At 37.6% G+C, this 13,369-nt stretch overlaps 1 protein-coding gene across 3 annotated transcripts in view; it reads left to right on the plus strand.

Annotated features, from left to right (window-relative positions):
• The window catches only part of MYOF (myoferlin), a 72,134-nt gene that overhangs the window by 36,029 nt on the left and 22,736 nt on the right, over positions 1-13,369 (plus strand). For all 3 annotated transcript variants that reach the window (XR_008747292.1, XM_055804480.1, XM_055804486.1), the window contains exons 20-30: positions 346-523; positions 1,326-1,450; positions 1,969-2,075; positions 4,290-4,482; positions 5,483-5,638; positions 7,204-7,335; positions 8,706-8,869; positions 10,580-10,694; positions 10,807-10,912; positions 12,739-12,881; positions 13,165-13,338. Coding sequence is in view for 2 of the 3 variants with exons in the window: in XM_055804480.1 (XP_055660455.1) it covers positions 346-523; positions 1,326-1,450; positions 1,969-2,075; positions 4,290-4,482; positions 5,483-5,638; positions 7,204-7,335; positions 8,706-8,869; positions 10,580-10,694; positions 10,807-10,912; positions 12,739-12,881; positions 13,165-13,338 (1,593 nt within the window). In the remaining variant the exon portion in view is untranslated. The remainder of the gene's footprint in view (positions 1-345; positions 524-1,325; positions 1,451-1,968; positions 2,076-4,289; positions 4,483-5,482; positions 5,639-7,203; positions 7,336-8,705; positions 8,870-10,579; positions 10,695-10,806; positions 10,913-12,738; positions 12,882-13,164; positions 13,339-13,369) is intronic.

A 13,369-nucleotide genomic window follows, 5' to 3' on the forward strand; every position in this document is an offset into this window, starting at 1 on the left:
CCGTGTTGGTAATGGAGATGTGCCTTGGCTGTTTATTTTTGGAGAATGATCTAACTTACTAGAATTGAAACAACTGAATTGAATCTCAGAGTTAAGAGAGGTCACTATTGATGGTGTGGCTACAAAAATGTCGTACCCTCATAGCATGAAATGTTAATTTGAAACATTTTTAGAATCTCAAATACAGTAATTCATTATACACACATCATAGCTTTTTGGTTGCTTCTCAGAAAGTAGTAAAAATACTAAAATTATTATTTCCATTATAAAATTGCTATTGTTTTTTATAATTGAGGATCCTGTTTAACAAATACTGAAATACAACTAAAAAGGTTCTTCTTGTAGAAGTACCAGCGCAGACGAAAGTTCTGCTTGGCTGCTGTGTTTCATTCTGCTACCATGCTGCAAGACACTGGTGAGCCTATCCAGTTTGAAGTTAGCATTGGTAATTACGGCAACAAGTTTGATACCACCTGTAAACCTTTGGCATCAACAACTCAGTACAGTCGTGCTGTTTTTGATGGTAAGGATACTGCTGGTGTGGGGATAAAATGATGTGCAATTCTCTTTCCAAGGTGCTATTTCATAGCTTTGGAATAACAGCCTAACTGCACTAAAAACTTACGAAAACATGACAGAAAAGAACATGTGGCTCTTCATAGCTTTGCAATGAAGTGCAGTACATGCTGCAAAAGCCCTCTGAGGTTATTAAAGAAGTTTTTGCAGAATTCAGTGAAATCTTCTGTGTACTAGATGTGTACAAGAAAATTGGAAAGAAAAAAATTGCATTATTTTACAGGTATCTAAAAACTAGGGGTTAAATAGGGAAAATATTCTTTGAACATTATGATTCAAAATAAATAAAAACTTGATTTTAAACCAGCTGTCTAGCAGCCTAGAAGAAAAGAACCTAGCTAGATCACAGGAAAATGTATTTTGGCTATAATTTTTTTTTTTATTTATTTAACTGCAAACAGTAGGAGGGGTTTTATTTGTGTATTAAATGACATAATCAGGTTTACTCTGGAAAATAATTATTTGAATATTTATTTCAGATATACACTTAATGTGTTATCTACATTGCTAAGTTATGGGAAAGAATAATGAATGTGTTAACAGATGATTTAGTAAAAAAAAAAATATTGGATTTTGAAACAATTCGAAGTAAAAGTTCACCATCCAACAGACACTACAGTGGCTGGAAAGTACAAATCCTGTGATAAGTTTGCCCTAGCTTGTATGTTCTAAATGAAATAAATACAACGATTTGTGCAGTACGTATTCCTGCCATGAATTCTAACTCTAACATATAAATGTTTCACCAGGTAATTACTATTACTACTTGCCATGGGCAAACACAAAGCCAGTTGTAACACTGACATCCTTTTGGGAGGACATAAGTCATAGATTAGACCCTGTGAATGTAATCCTAAACATGACAGAAAGACTGGTAAGACACTTAAGATCTTTCTTATGCTGATATGCTTTTTATTTTTACTTTTTTCATTTACAGACGTAATCAAAAGTGACATTTTGAGCAAATGATGGAACAGTTTTCTGAGACTTTCCCCTCTTTTTTTTCCTATTCAAATTAAACATAGCTTGGTGTTAACAAATGGCACTGCTAATAATAGGTCTGTGTTCTGGCAAGGCCCAGCACACTTCTGCTTTAATGTGCAGAGAATTTCCACAGGAAGGAGGAGTCCTCGGTGTTGGTTAGGGGCGCATTAAGTCTGTAGAACGGTTACTTGCTTTGGAAACTAGATGCAATATCATGTGTTATTAAATATAGTAAGAAAGAATGTAGGAATAGTCCTGTTAAATATGAAGCAAGTTTGAACATCTGAGTCTTTGTTGGTTTGGGCTTTATACATACAAATAAATCAGATTAAAGTCTTGAAACTCATATTGACCTTAAACTGCAATGGAAGTTTATAAGTACAAATCCTTTTCTTTTAAATTACGCAGCAATCCAACTTGGCCGCCTTAAAATCAGGAATGCAGGCTAAAATTGCAGAAAACCAATTAGCTGAGATGTGGTTGAAGCTGATTGATGAACTTACAGATGATGTGAGGTAAAGTACCTTTTTTATCTCTTAGGTTATCATTCTAGGCCTGCTCAGAATCTTTGCTATTGCCTGTACTAAGTCAGAAAACAAATTCTAAGGACTCTGAAACTGATTACCCCTATGAACTGACCTGAGAACTGGAATTCCAGAAGTCTCTGAAAGTAGTAAACCAGCATGGATATTGCCAATGATGTCATCCATCTAGTTTTGTAATTCTCCTCTATCTTAGTCACTGACAGTAATAAACCAGCATCTCTTAAAAAAATCTAAGGCAGAAGTGTTTTGAAAATGTGAAATTGTGGATCTCTGCTGCCTTTCTAATATCTTGCCTTCTTTTGAATTCCTCATATACCTTTTGTTTACCCATGTTTCAATGTTATTTTTGAAACTGAAGAGGGAGGAAATTCTGTGATTTACTGGTAAGCCCAGAATACAAAATCTCTAAGCTATCCAGAGCTTAAGGGCTGTAAAGGTATTTTTAAATAAGCCTTTAGTTAACACACCTGTATGTATGGGAGTGTTCAGAGAAGGCAATAGGAATCAGCACTTAGGGTTTTGAAGGAGAATATATTCTAAATAGAATGGAAGGAATTTTATGAGAAAGACATTAATAGAAGGAGACACTGGTGTGGGGAGAGGTGCTTGAAAAACATTAAAGAAGTGGTTGATGAAACAGCACAGGAAAAGGAAAATGAGAGAACAGTTATCCATTAGAAGAAATAACAGAAAAGGTGAAATGAAAGAAAAAAAATCATCAAGCTGTAGAGCCGATAGAAAGGTCAACAGAGGAAAAAGCAAACAGCAGGGATCAATATATACCAGCAAAGAACTATGCGATAGATAGTTTACATTAAAATATAAACTAGTAACTTCATAGAATACCTGCTGTGATGTGGAAGAAAGGAAAGAAAGAACTGACGTGCTTAGGAAAGGAAAATGTGAAGGGGAAATGATTGGCACATGGAGCCATCGAGTAAGTGTGGGATCTTCAGGTTTTATATCAATTTTGTCAGCCCGTCCTCCTGACACTCAATCTGCACTGTTACTAATTTGGTCCTTTATTGTATAAAATGTCTTGTCATCCAACCGTTGTGGAGCAATAGCATCTAGATACATCAGCCAAACAAGTTTCCTGTTGTTCATAGCATACAATGTTTTTTACGGTTTTTTTCAGCAAGGTCATGAAACCTATGTCAAAAACATAATTGCCTTTATTGAATTCATAGAACAATTTTCCTTGCAGTGCTAATGTTTAAATTAGTTAGGAGTTCGGGAGAGTTTTCACTGCACTATTTAAAACTAAAATGAGGCGACTTTCTGGAAGTTTTGATCTGGTACGTTTGATTCATGTGTAAGTACTTGCACCCAGGGCAGGCAGCACTTGCATTCAGATTAGTAGAATGAACTACAGTAGAAGGCACAATAGTCAGCATCAAGGTTTTGCAGAATCAAAGCCCTTAGAAGCACACGGCTTGTCATTAAAAACAGGTCAGAGAAGAGTCAATCTTTTCAAACTAGGCAGTGTCTTTGGAAATTTTTTTTTTTCCCAAGTGTCATATTGAAGACCTCTTCATGAACCCTTGTAAAGGGATATAGTCATTGGTCTGTGAAAAGCTCCCTTTTCCTCAAACCTCCGCCAAGTCAAAAAAGTTCATTTTTCCTGCACTACTGTAATCTACAGGATTTCTTGGTTCCATTGAATAGTTACCCTGCCCTCTGGTGACTCAAAAGTTCTGTGTCATGGATTTCTTTTAGAGTTCTTCAGTGTTTTCTTGCCAGAGGGTTAGATTACCCTAGTCATAGACACAAGCTGTATTTGTCTATTGAGTTCCTGAGAATGTATAGAGTTTCCAGTGAAGGGAAGGAACCTAATCTTCCTCTGAAGGCACTGGTTTCATCTTTGAGATGTACATTCTGAGACAATTTATAGGAAAATGGATTTTCTTTGGTTTGCTTAGCAGCAATTACATTAAAGCATACACCTCAAACAATTCTACATTGGTGCTTGTTATGTAAGCACAGCATTTCCCTTGCTTACTATAAACACTTTGTTAGGTGGAAATCTCTGCCGACATAGACGCTATAGCACTATTCTAGTGGTTTTCAGCCACAGGACATAATAGCACTCAATGTGTTCCCACTGTATGCATGTCTGCGTTAAGTGTGTGGCTACATAAAATCCACTTAGATTATTAACCATAATAAATGTTCTCTTTTCAGTAAACCATTTCCCCTCATAGAAGGCAAATCTAATATTACAGTCCTTGACACTCAGATAGAAAAACTGCGCCTCAAGTCTCTCAAACAGATTGGAGAAGCAGCAGCGAGGATGAGAAATGAAGCTACTGATGTGAAAGCCACTCTGACAGAAATTGAGGATTGGTTGGATAAATTACTGCAGCTGAGTGAAGAGGTTAGTACTACACAATGCCAGAGATTCAGTTAGTATAGAAATAACTGTCTAACACAAACTAGTGTGACATTCACTGCTGATCAAGCAATATCCACTCTCCTTAGAATAGAATTGTAGAAGCTGTGAAAGTAAACATGTTCCCCTCTGTAATTTGGATGTGTGCTTCTTCACTGAGAACGTGTGCTGGGGGATAACCGCACTGTGATTTGTAGAATAGACTGCATTCTGTTTAAAGTGACAGTATTTTGTCCTTTCCTTCCTTCCAGAATTGCAGATCACATTGGGGGTTCAGGGAGTGCAGGATATATGTTGTACTTCAGCAGCTTATTAGCCATAGCAATCAACTTCTAAGAGTTAAATTTGTTTGTTTCCGTGTTTTTAAAATTTTCAGCAATATCTTAAGTTTTCATTTTGGTTATCTCATAATTGGTTTCCACAACACTGTAGAAATGTTTTATTTTTTCTTTGTCACTTCTGCTTTGAAAAGTTATTAATTTGAAAAAAAGAGAGCAGCTAATCTGGCAGACTTGTAGCTAACACATAAAGGTGTGTGCAAAGCTGCAGAAAGATAGTAAGCTGTTTCCATCCTCTGCTAAAAGTCTTACGACGATCTACCCTTAATGCGGAAGGGTAGCAAGCACTTAAGTATGTAGCACACCAATCCAAATCATTAGTATTCGGGATCGGTCACTGTAGTCACCATAAAGGAATCAAGATACAGAGTATCTCTAAAAGATTTTGCAAAAGATATAGGAACTGCTTCTTTTTAGATAAAACTTACTTGCTTTCCAAATACCGATGGTATTTTTAATGATTGTTTCAGAACTATGTATTGCATTACTTGCAAAGTAACACAGTTTCCTCGATTTATCATAAATTCATGTTAATTATTGATTCTAAGTAATAAATCTAAATTTGTTTCTGCTGTCTAAGCATTAATTAGTTTAACATTCTGTTAATTACTGTTCTTAACTTTTTTTTCCCCACAAATGATCCACAGCCACAAAACAGTATGCCTGATGTAATCATATGGATGATCCGAGGGGAGAAAAGACTGGCTTATGCTCGTGTTCCTGCACACCAAGTGCTGTATTCCACAACGAGCCCCGAATCATCTGGTAAATATTGTGGAAAGACCCAAACGATCTTCTTAAAGGTACTTCCCCCCACCCTTAAAAAAGAATTAACTCCCTAAACATGTGATGCCTTCTGACATGAACATGAAACATGCAAATGAACTATGAACAATGAGGTGTCGAAACTCGGGACAGATTAAAAGTCAACTGAATAGAGCTTCTTCAAAATCATAGATCATAGAATGGTTTGGGTTGAAGGGACCTTAAAGATCATCTAGTTCCAACCCCCTGCCATGGGCAGAGACACCTCCCACTAGACCAGGGTGCTCCCAGCCCCGTCCAGCCTGGCCTTGAGCACTGCCGGGGATGGGGCACCCACAGCTGCTCTGGGCAGCCTGTGCAGCGCCTCACCAGCCTCACAGTAAAGAGTTTCTTCCTAATATCTAATCTAAATCTATCCTCTTTCAGCTTAAAACCATTCCCCCTTGTCCTATCACAACATGTCCTGTCACGGAAATTGTGAAATTCATCGTAAGCCAGTTCGAACTAGCATCAGCCCCTAACTCTGAGGCTTTTCTGAAGAGCTTAAAATTGTGACAGGACTTTTAAAGGGTTACCGGGGTTGGTGTTTTGGGGTTGGACATGAACGGAGACTTTCAGAGGGAATAATTAGTGTGAGTCGGAGAAGTTCCAAAAACCTATTCAAAGTTTTCTGCAAATAATATAAAGCATGCCTACACCCAGAAGTTCCCCAGTATGCCTCTCTGCATTGAGTCTTACTCTTTAATAGGAATGCCTTTCTCCATTTAAGTTTATATTGTCTGTAATTGGAATAAACCTAAGCAGAAAAAAGGCAATCTGACTGTAGAACAATAACATAACAATAACAGAGTTTGTCAGTGTACCAGTAGCTATGTTGATCAATACTTCAATGCAGACAGGCCTGTTTAGAATCATAAAATCATTTAGGCTGGAAAAGACCTTTAAGATCATCAAGTGCAAGTGTTAACCTAGTACTGCCAAGTCCACCACTAAACCATGTCCCTAAACGCCACATCTACATGTCTTTTAAACACCTCCCGGGATGGTGATTCAGCCACTTCCTTGGGCAGCCTGTTCCCATGCTTGACCACCCTTTCGGTGAAGAATTTTTCCTAATATCCAACCTAACCTCCCCCCAGCACAGCCAGAGGCCGTTTCCTCTTGTCCTAGCTTGCTACTTGAGAGAAGAGACCATGCAAGACCCTTGTCATGCATGTTACGATGCATTACTTCTACATGTGGTGAACCATTCTGACTAACCTCTGCATTTCCATTATCCTGATAAGTTTTTAAGTTATTTTCCTAATTAAAAATGCATTGCTGCATGAAACTTGGGAGAGAATATACAGAAACAGGGATGATACTATTGTTACTGTGTTTGGGTTTTACACTCTTCAGGCAGTGTAAAAACTATTTTTACATTATATTTACACTCCTCAGGCAGTTTCTGAACTATTTATTACTGCCTTTTGAGGAAGTGCAGTACAGGAAGAGATAAATAAATCACGTATTATTACTCATACCTCCATGTTATCGTGTATATTTTACTGAAAGCTACAATAACCTACATAACAAAGAACAACTTGTTTTGTTTGTGTGCCAGTACCCACAGGACAAGACGAAAGATGTCAAAATGCCTGCGGAGTTGCGAATTAACATTTGGCTTGGGCTCAGTGCAGTTGAAAAGAAGTTTAATAGCTTTGCAGAAGGAACGTTCAGTGTTTTTGCAGAAATGGTATGTCCATCATTGCTTTCTTGCTTTAAACTTGGATGTGAGTGTTAGGAATTCAGTTAAGTTGGAGCTTTTTTTTTTTTTTTTTTGGCATGCCAGGCAGAAAGGGAGAGTAGTAGTTGTTATACTGAAACAAGTAGACCCCATTCAAGGTAATGAACAATTGTCCATTGTGCCTGCCAGGTGAACTTCAGCAGACTAGATTCTGAACTGGTTAATCAGGTAAAAATCTGGTTAACTCCAGTGATTTCAAAAACATTTATTTTAGATTTTTATCATTGTAATTAAGATTGGGATCTAGACCATTATGTTTTGGCATGTGAATAACCTTTTTATTTTAATTGCTTCTTCACTTCTACAAATGATAGTTGGACACAAGTGCTTTTGCTTAATAATGGTTCTTTTGTAGCAGTAGAAAATCACTGTTACAAGAAAAACTGGTCAAAACCAGTAGATTTTGCAAACAAAAGGCTATAACAAATTTGGAATAAAAATGCTTGAAATAGTCCCACAGCATATAATAGAGATTTTTAATGATAACGGTAAGCAACAGATGTCTTTTATATGCCCTGTCACCTAATGGTGCATATAATCCAAGATCTGTATAATAGCTAATGAAACAAGACATTTTTAGAGACACTTGTGTCACCGTTGCACCTATGCTTAAATATTTAGTACTGCTGTAGTAACTCACTTAAAATAGTCAATGGGTGTTCAAAGCCATTGTTTAAGTATAGCATTTAAGAGGCTATTGAATACCTCAGCTTTTGCTCTTCATGCAGTAGTCCAACGATTGTACAGGAATAGGAACAGAAAACTCAAGGCCATCATAAACTATAATAATCCCATTAGCATAAGGGGAAGTACACTACGTAAACTGGGCTGACATCAGAATCATGCCTCTGGTAGCTTCCGTGATAAGACTACAATTCAGTTTTACATGTTAAGAAAGAAAAGAATATAAGTAAGAGGAGATTTGAGATGGAAAAGAATGAGAGGATCATGTGTTTAGGGAACAGAAGAAACTTGTTTGAATAATGTAATGGAATTTTACTTAACAAAGCTTTAATTTGGAGGAAGTTTGACTGTAGTTGTAGAGTGGCATTAAATTGAGAAGATCATGTAGTTTATAAAGCAGTGGAATCACTGTTTACCAGGCAGCATAGAAGAAAATTAAAGAAAGAAATTAATTATGATATCGCAGAGTAATGTGGGAAGAGATAATTTCAGAGAAGGGGGAAAAAGGAAACGCATAGTAGAATGTTTCAATTGTAACAGTTACATAACACCACCAGCAGCCCTAAAAAAAAAAAAAACCACCAAACTTTTTATTATTCCTTAAGTACTAATTTTTTTTCTTTCTCCCCAAACAGTATGAAAATCAGGCTCTTCTGTTTGGAAAGTGGGGTACCTCAGGACTTGTTGGTCGCCACAAGTTTTCTGATGTCACAGGAAAAATCAAACTGAAAAGAGAGTACTTTCTACCCCCAAAGGGCTGGGAGTGGGAAGGAGAATGGATGGTGGATCCTGAAAGAAGGTCAGATTTTTTCAATTTTATGCAAAGAGGAATAAAGGAGTTTAATCTCAGAGCGCAGAGTAAAAGCTTCTGTCTGTTTTCTTGGCCCAGAAAGAGATTTTAAGCTGAACTTCTTAAGACAGCAAAAGCCAACCAATAGTCAAAGTTAGTTAATAACACTAAAATTAACATTACCTTTTTAAAAAGTAAGATAGCACATACAACAGAAAGAACATGTGCATTTCCTAGGAACCAGCTGACAGGTTAGAAGTCCCCATGTGATGATGGGTATATCATGCTGTCACAGTGCCGCATCTTGAGAAAAGGGATAATAGTAGTTTTCCTTTCCTAGAAAGCTACTACTGTAGGGTCACTTGTGTCTGTGTGAGGTTCTGAGATCCTGCTGTGATGGTTTCAGACAAGACCCTTAGATAGCTACATCTGCCATAGACAGAAACTTTACCCTGACATGTCTGCAGTTCATGTTGTATCAACAGCATTTCAGCATTCGCGTGGTTGTTCACACAGTGGATGGGGTTTTTGTGTTTATATCACTAAATGTTGAGAAGTTCCATTGCCCTTGTTAAACAACTTCACAGGTTATTTCTCAAACTAACTCTAGGGAGGGGTTGTTTTCAGGTTGTGGTTCCTCCCCTGGCAGACCAATTTCATGAGGCGTCAGTCCTCCCCCAACTCTAGCAGGTTCAGTCCTGCTCTGTCGGAGGTTTTCAACTCCTGAGTTGTGCCACTAAAGCTGCTTGTGTTGCCACACTTTAAACCAGACTAGGTAAATTATTTTTTCATAAGCAAAGCCAGTATGAGAAAGAGATTGCTTTCTTTTTTTCTTAAAATAAAGAGTTCAGCCCATTTTCAATTTTTGTGTTCTGATGACAAGACTGTTGCTATAGAAAAACTTCAGGAAAAATATGTGCTATTATGTGATCACTTTTAAAATTGTATCAGTTTGTAGGTATGAATGGAAGGATTTATTTTCGTATTCAATTAATAGCTTTTATTTCAGTCAATAATCTGACACAAAGAAAAGCAATAACAGACACGGAGGTATTTTCTCAGATAATGGAAAAAACCCCTAGTGTTAAAATGGGTAAGCACGCTGTCTTGCACCTGCTGCTGTTGTGTGGCTTTATTTGACCAGCAGATGGCATTTTAGAACACGCTTTAGTGCTTCCCAAATCAGTTAATCACGAGTGGAAATCAAGGCTCTTTTGTCTGACTTAATGTTCTCATATTTCTTTTACTTGCAAGTTAGAAGAGTATTAGCCAACTGATCGCTTGCCTTGTTAACAGCATGAAGGGGAACAAAATCGAGTACATTGCCAAATTTTAGTGCGTAGCTAGATATATCAAAATTAGAGATGCATATAACTGTCATGTGCAGTCTGGGTTTTCCTGCACTTATATGAAGTTTTTCTTTTTCCAAGAGTTGTTGACAGCACATCCTGAACAACACAGCAGTTAAAACACTTGGGCTAGTCACCCATTTTTATGAGTAATGTTCCCCCTATTGCTCACTGCTACTGGAGTTGCTTCAGTTTTTGGAAGACATTCTACGGAAATAAGTAGCGATGAGGGCTGCACTGTACTCTGTTAATAAATAGGGACAATCCAGAATTCCAGCACACGTCCACATTCTGTATGTTTTTTTTATATATTCTCTGTAGCTAACTAAAATACATTTGGGTTAGTGTTGTATTTGCTTTGGACTTGCAGTTTGTTGACTGAAGCTGATGCTGGTCATACAGAGTTCACTGATGAAGTATATGAAAATCAGAGTCGCTATCCTGGAGCGGAATGGAAAGCAGCTGAAGAGGGTTACACAGATGTGGTGAGACATATTTTTCACTGAATAAGGTTTAAAAGAGGGAGTTCTAAGGTTTGCTACATAGTTTATTTCATCTATTAATGCACAGAACTGTTATATTTTCCCTACATAAAAGAATGGAGAAAAAGCTCCACCCCCATGTGAGTTCACATGTCCTCTTGGATGGATGTGGGAAGATGATGCTTGGAAATCCGATTTAAATCGAGCAGTGGATGAGCAAGGTAAGATTTACTGATCTGCTGCTTATTAGGACAATCTGTCATAGTCTTTACCGAGGGAGGACACAGGGCAAGACTGCAGTGATATCCTGAGCCACCATAGTGGTCGCCCCATGGAAAAATGTAAAAGAAACATTTGGGTAACAGTTGCTTAAGGAATCAGATACAATGACATTGAGAAAGTGGTCACTGTCGGCATCTGTTTCTATTTGCATTTTAATCACGGTTCCATGAAACTCACTGTTCTCATTGAGGCTTTCTTGGATTAAAATGGACCACTATTTTGAACAGTGTATGTAATAAATGCATTTATAAGTGCCTACTAGAGGAAGTCACATAATCTAAGCAGCTGTACAATGGTCCTAACTGCAGCAGCAGATGATAGTTTTGAGCCCAAAGCTCCGACAGATTAAAAGAAAAGAAGGCTAATGCAACAACAATCTACTAACGCGAGAGGTTCCAGTTGGAAAAACTGTGTGCATGGAAATAGAACCCATCCTTGTTTGAAATAACCTTCCAAAACGTCTTTCCTAAATGCAGTTCAATGGTTACAATTGAGCTTGTAAGATGAGTATTGGTAGCAGTAACTGGGTTTTTTTTAGAGAAGTCAGAAGCTTAAGTTGAGACATGAAGCCTCTGTAATTGTACCAAGGTTTGGATCCATCTGGTAATTTAACTGGGAGCCTTTAGCCAGGGGACAAGTGACCAAGCAATGCCAAGAGATGAATCAGGAGGTCTGTGGAGCAAAGGAAGTCAGGAACCTCTTAGCGTTGGTCACAGACCACACAAGTGTGTGAAGGATTCCTTTATCGTTGAGAGGAGAACCATTGCACTGAGTTTGTGTGGGAAGGGAGCCGTGCAAGCCTGATCAGGATAAAATCGTAACTGTATACAGAGATCAGATGTGCTACTAACCTGATCAGGTTAGAAAATCCTAAGCGCATAGAGCCAACATTTATCCTGCAGTTGCTTTGACTTTTATATGCTTGTTACACTAAATTGAAACTCTTACCAGCTTTGAAAGTTTTCATATAAATAACCTTATAAGACCATAACTTGGATTCTACAGCAATAGGAAGAAACAGTCTTACATAGCACATTATTTACAGGACATTGATTTGATGGCTTGAAAACAAAATGAATAATAAAAGCAAAAGGGAAGGTTGTAGAAGGTTCTGGAAAGCTCAGAATTTTGCAAAAGTATCACAAATTTTAATTTGGTCTAAACCAGCTGAAATTAAATAGCTATTAATAATTAAATTGTTAATTAAATAGCTATCAAAATATCTGTCTAAACTGGAACCTCTGGTAGGACTCTGCAGTAACCTCTTCATAAGAGATCAATCTAAACAGAAGTCTGAGGCCTAGATACCTGACAAGTGAATTGTAATATGTAGAGCCCAAATACAGTAACAGGTTTCCCAGTTCTGATCAAAGTTCAGATAGCTGGTGTTCCCTTAAAAGCCAGGCTGCTGGAGTTGCAAGAGCACACAGGACATTCTAGTCATTTAAAATTAAGTTTTCCCTGTGATGAAGTATGAAAATGTGGTATCAATACACCTAACACTTGAAAAAACAAGAATGCAAAGAAAAGAACTTAAAATGTATTGTCTCTGTTTTAATGTTGAGAATTTTTTGTCATATGTGTTGTAACAGAGCATCATCATAAAATGTCATCGGTTCCCCCCTAACTACTGAGCGTTTAGGGTTTGCAATTTCAAGTGGTCTTGTGTGACTAAAGCTTCATCCTCTGTAGGTACAATAACTATTTCCCTTTGTTATCTTGCTTGTGTTTCTGGAAATATACCAACTAATCAATTCTGTTTCAGGGTGGGAATATGGAATCACTATTCCTCCAGACACTAAACCAAAGTCATGGGTTGCTGCAGAGAAAATGTACCATACCCATCGACGACGAAGACTGGTGCGGAAACGTAAGAGGGATCCAGCTCAAGCAGTAACAGCAGGAAGGGTAAGCAGAAGAGAGATGCAGTCAGAGACTTGTACATTGTAACAGTTCAAGGTTTCTGTTTTTAAAAATAATCGCATGAGATGACTAGTTTCCTGACTAAAGAAAAAAAACAGAGAGATCTAGAGCAATCTTGTATGTTTTAATTATATTCCTTTTCTTTGTCTTTTTGTAAATTGATGTTTCCAGTGTTGGTTTACGAAGGATTATGCCTTTCAAAGCAAGTGTCAGTTTTATTAATTACATTTACACAACACTGTGGATAACAAGGATTTATGTCTTCCAGGGAATGTCATCATATGAAGATCAGGAAGGATGGGAATATGCTTCTTTGATTGGCTGGAAATTCCACTGGAAGCAACGCAGTTCTGATACTTTCCGTCGAAGAAGATGGAGACGAAAAATGGCTCCCTCAGAAACACATGGTGCAGCAGCTATCTTTAAACTTGAAGGTGCTTTGGTAAGGGACAGAGTATCAAAAAAGTCTTTAA

The sequence above is a fragment of the Falco peregrinus genome, chromosome 1 (assembly GCF_023634155.1).
Source record: "Falco peregrinus isolate bFalPer1 chromosome 1, bFalPer1.pri, whole genome shotgun sequence".
Taxonomy (NCBI): domain Eukaryota; kingdom Metazoa; phylum Chordata; class Aves; order Falconiformes; family Falconidae; genus Falco; species Falco peregrinus.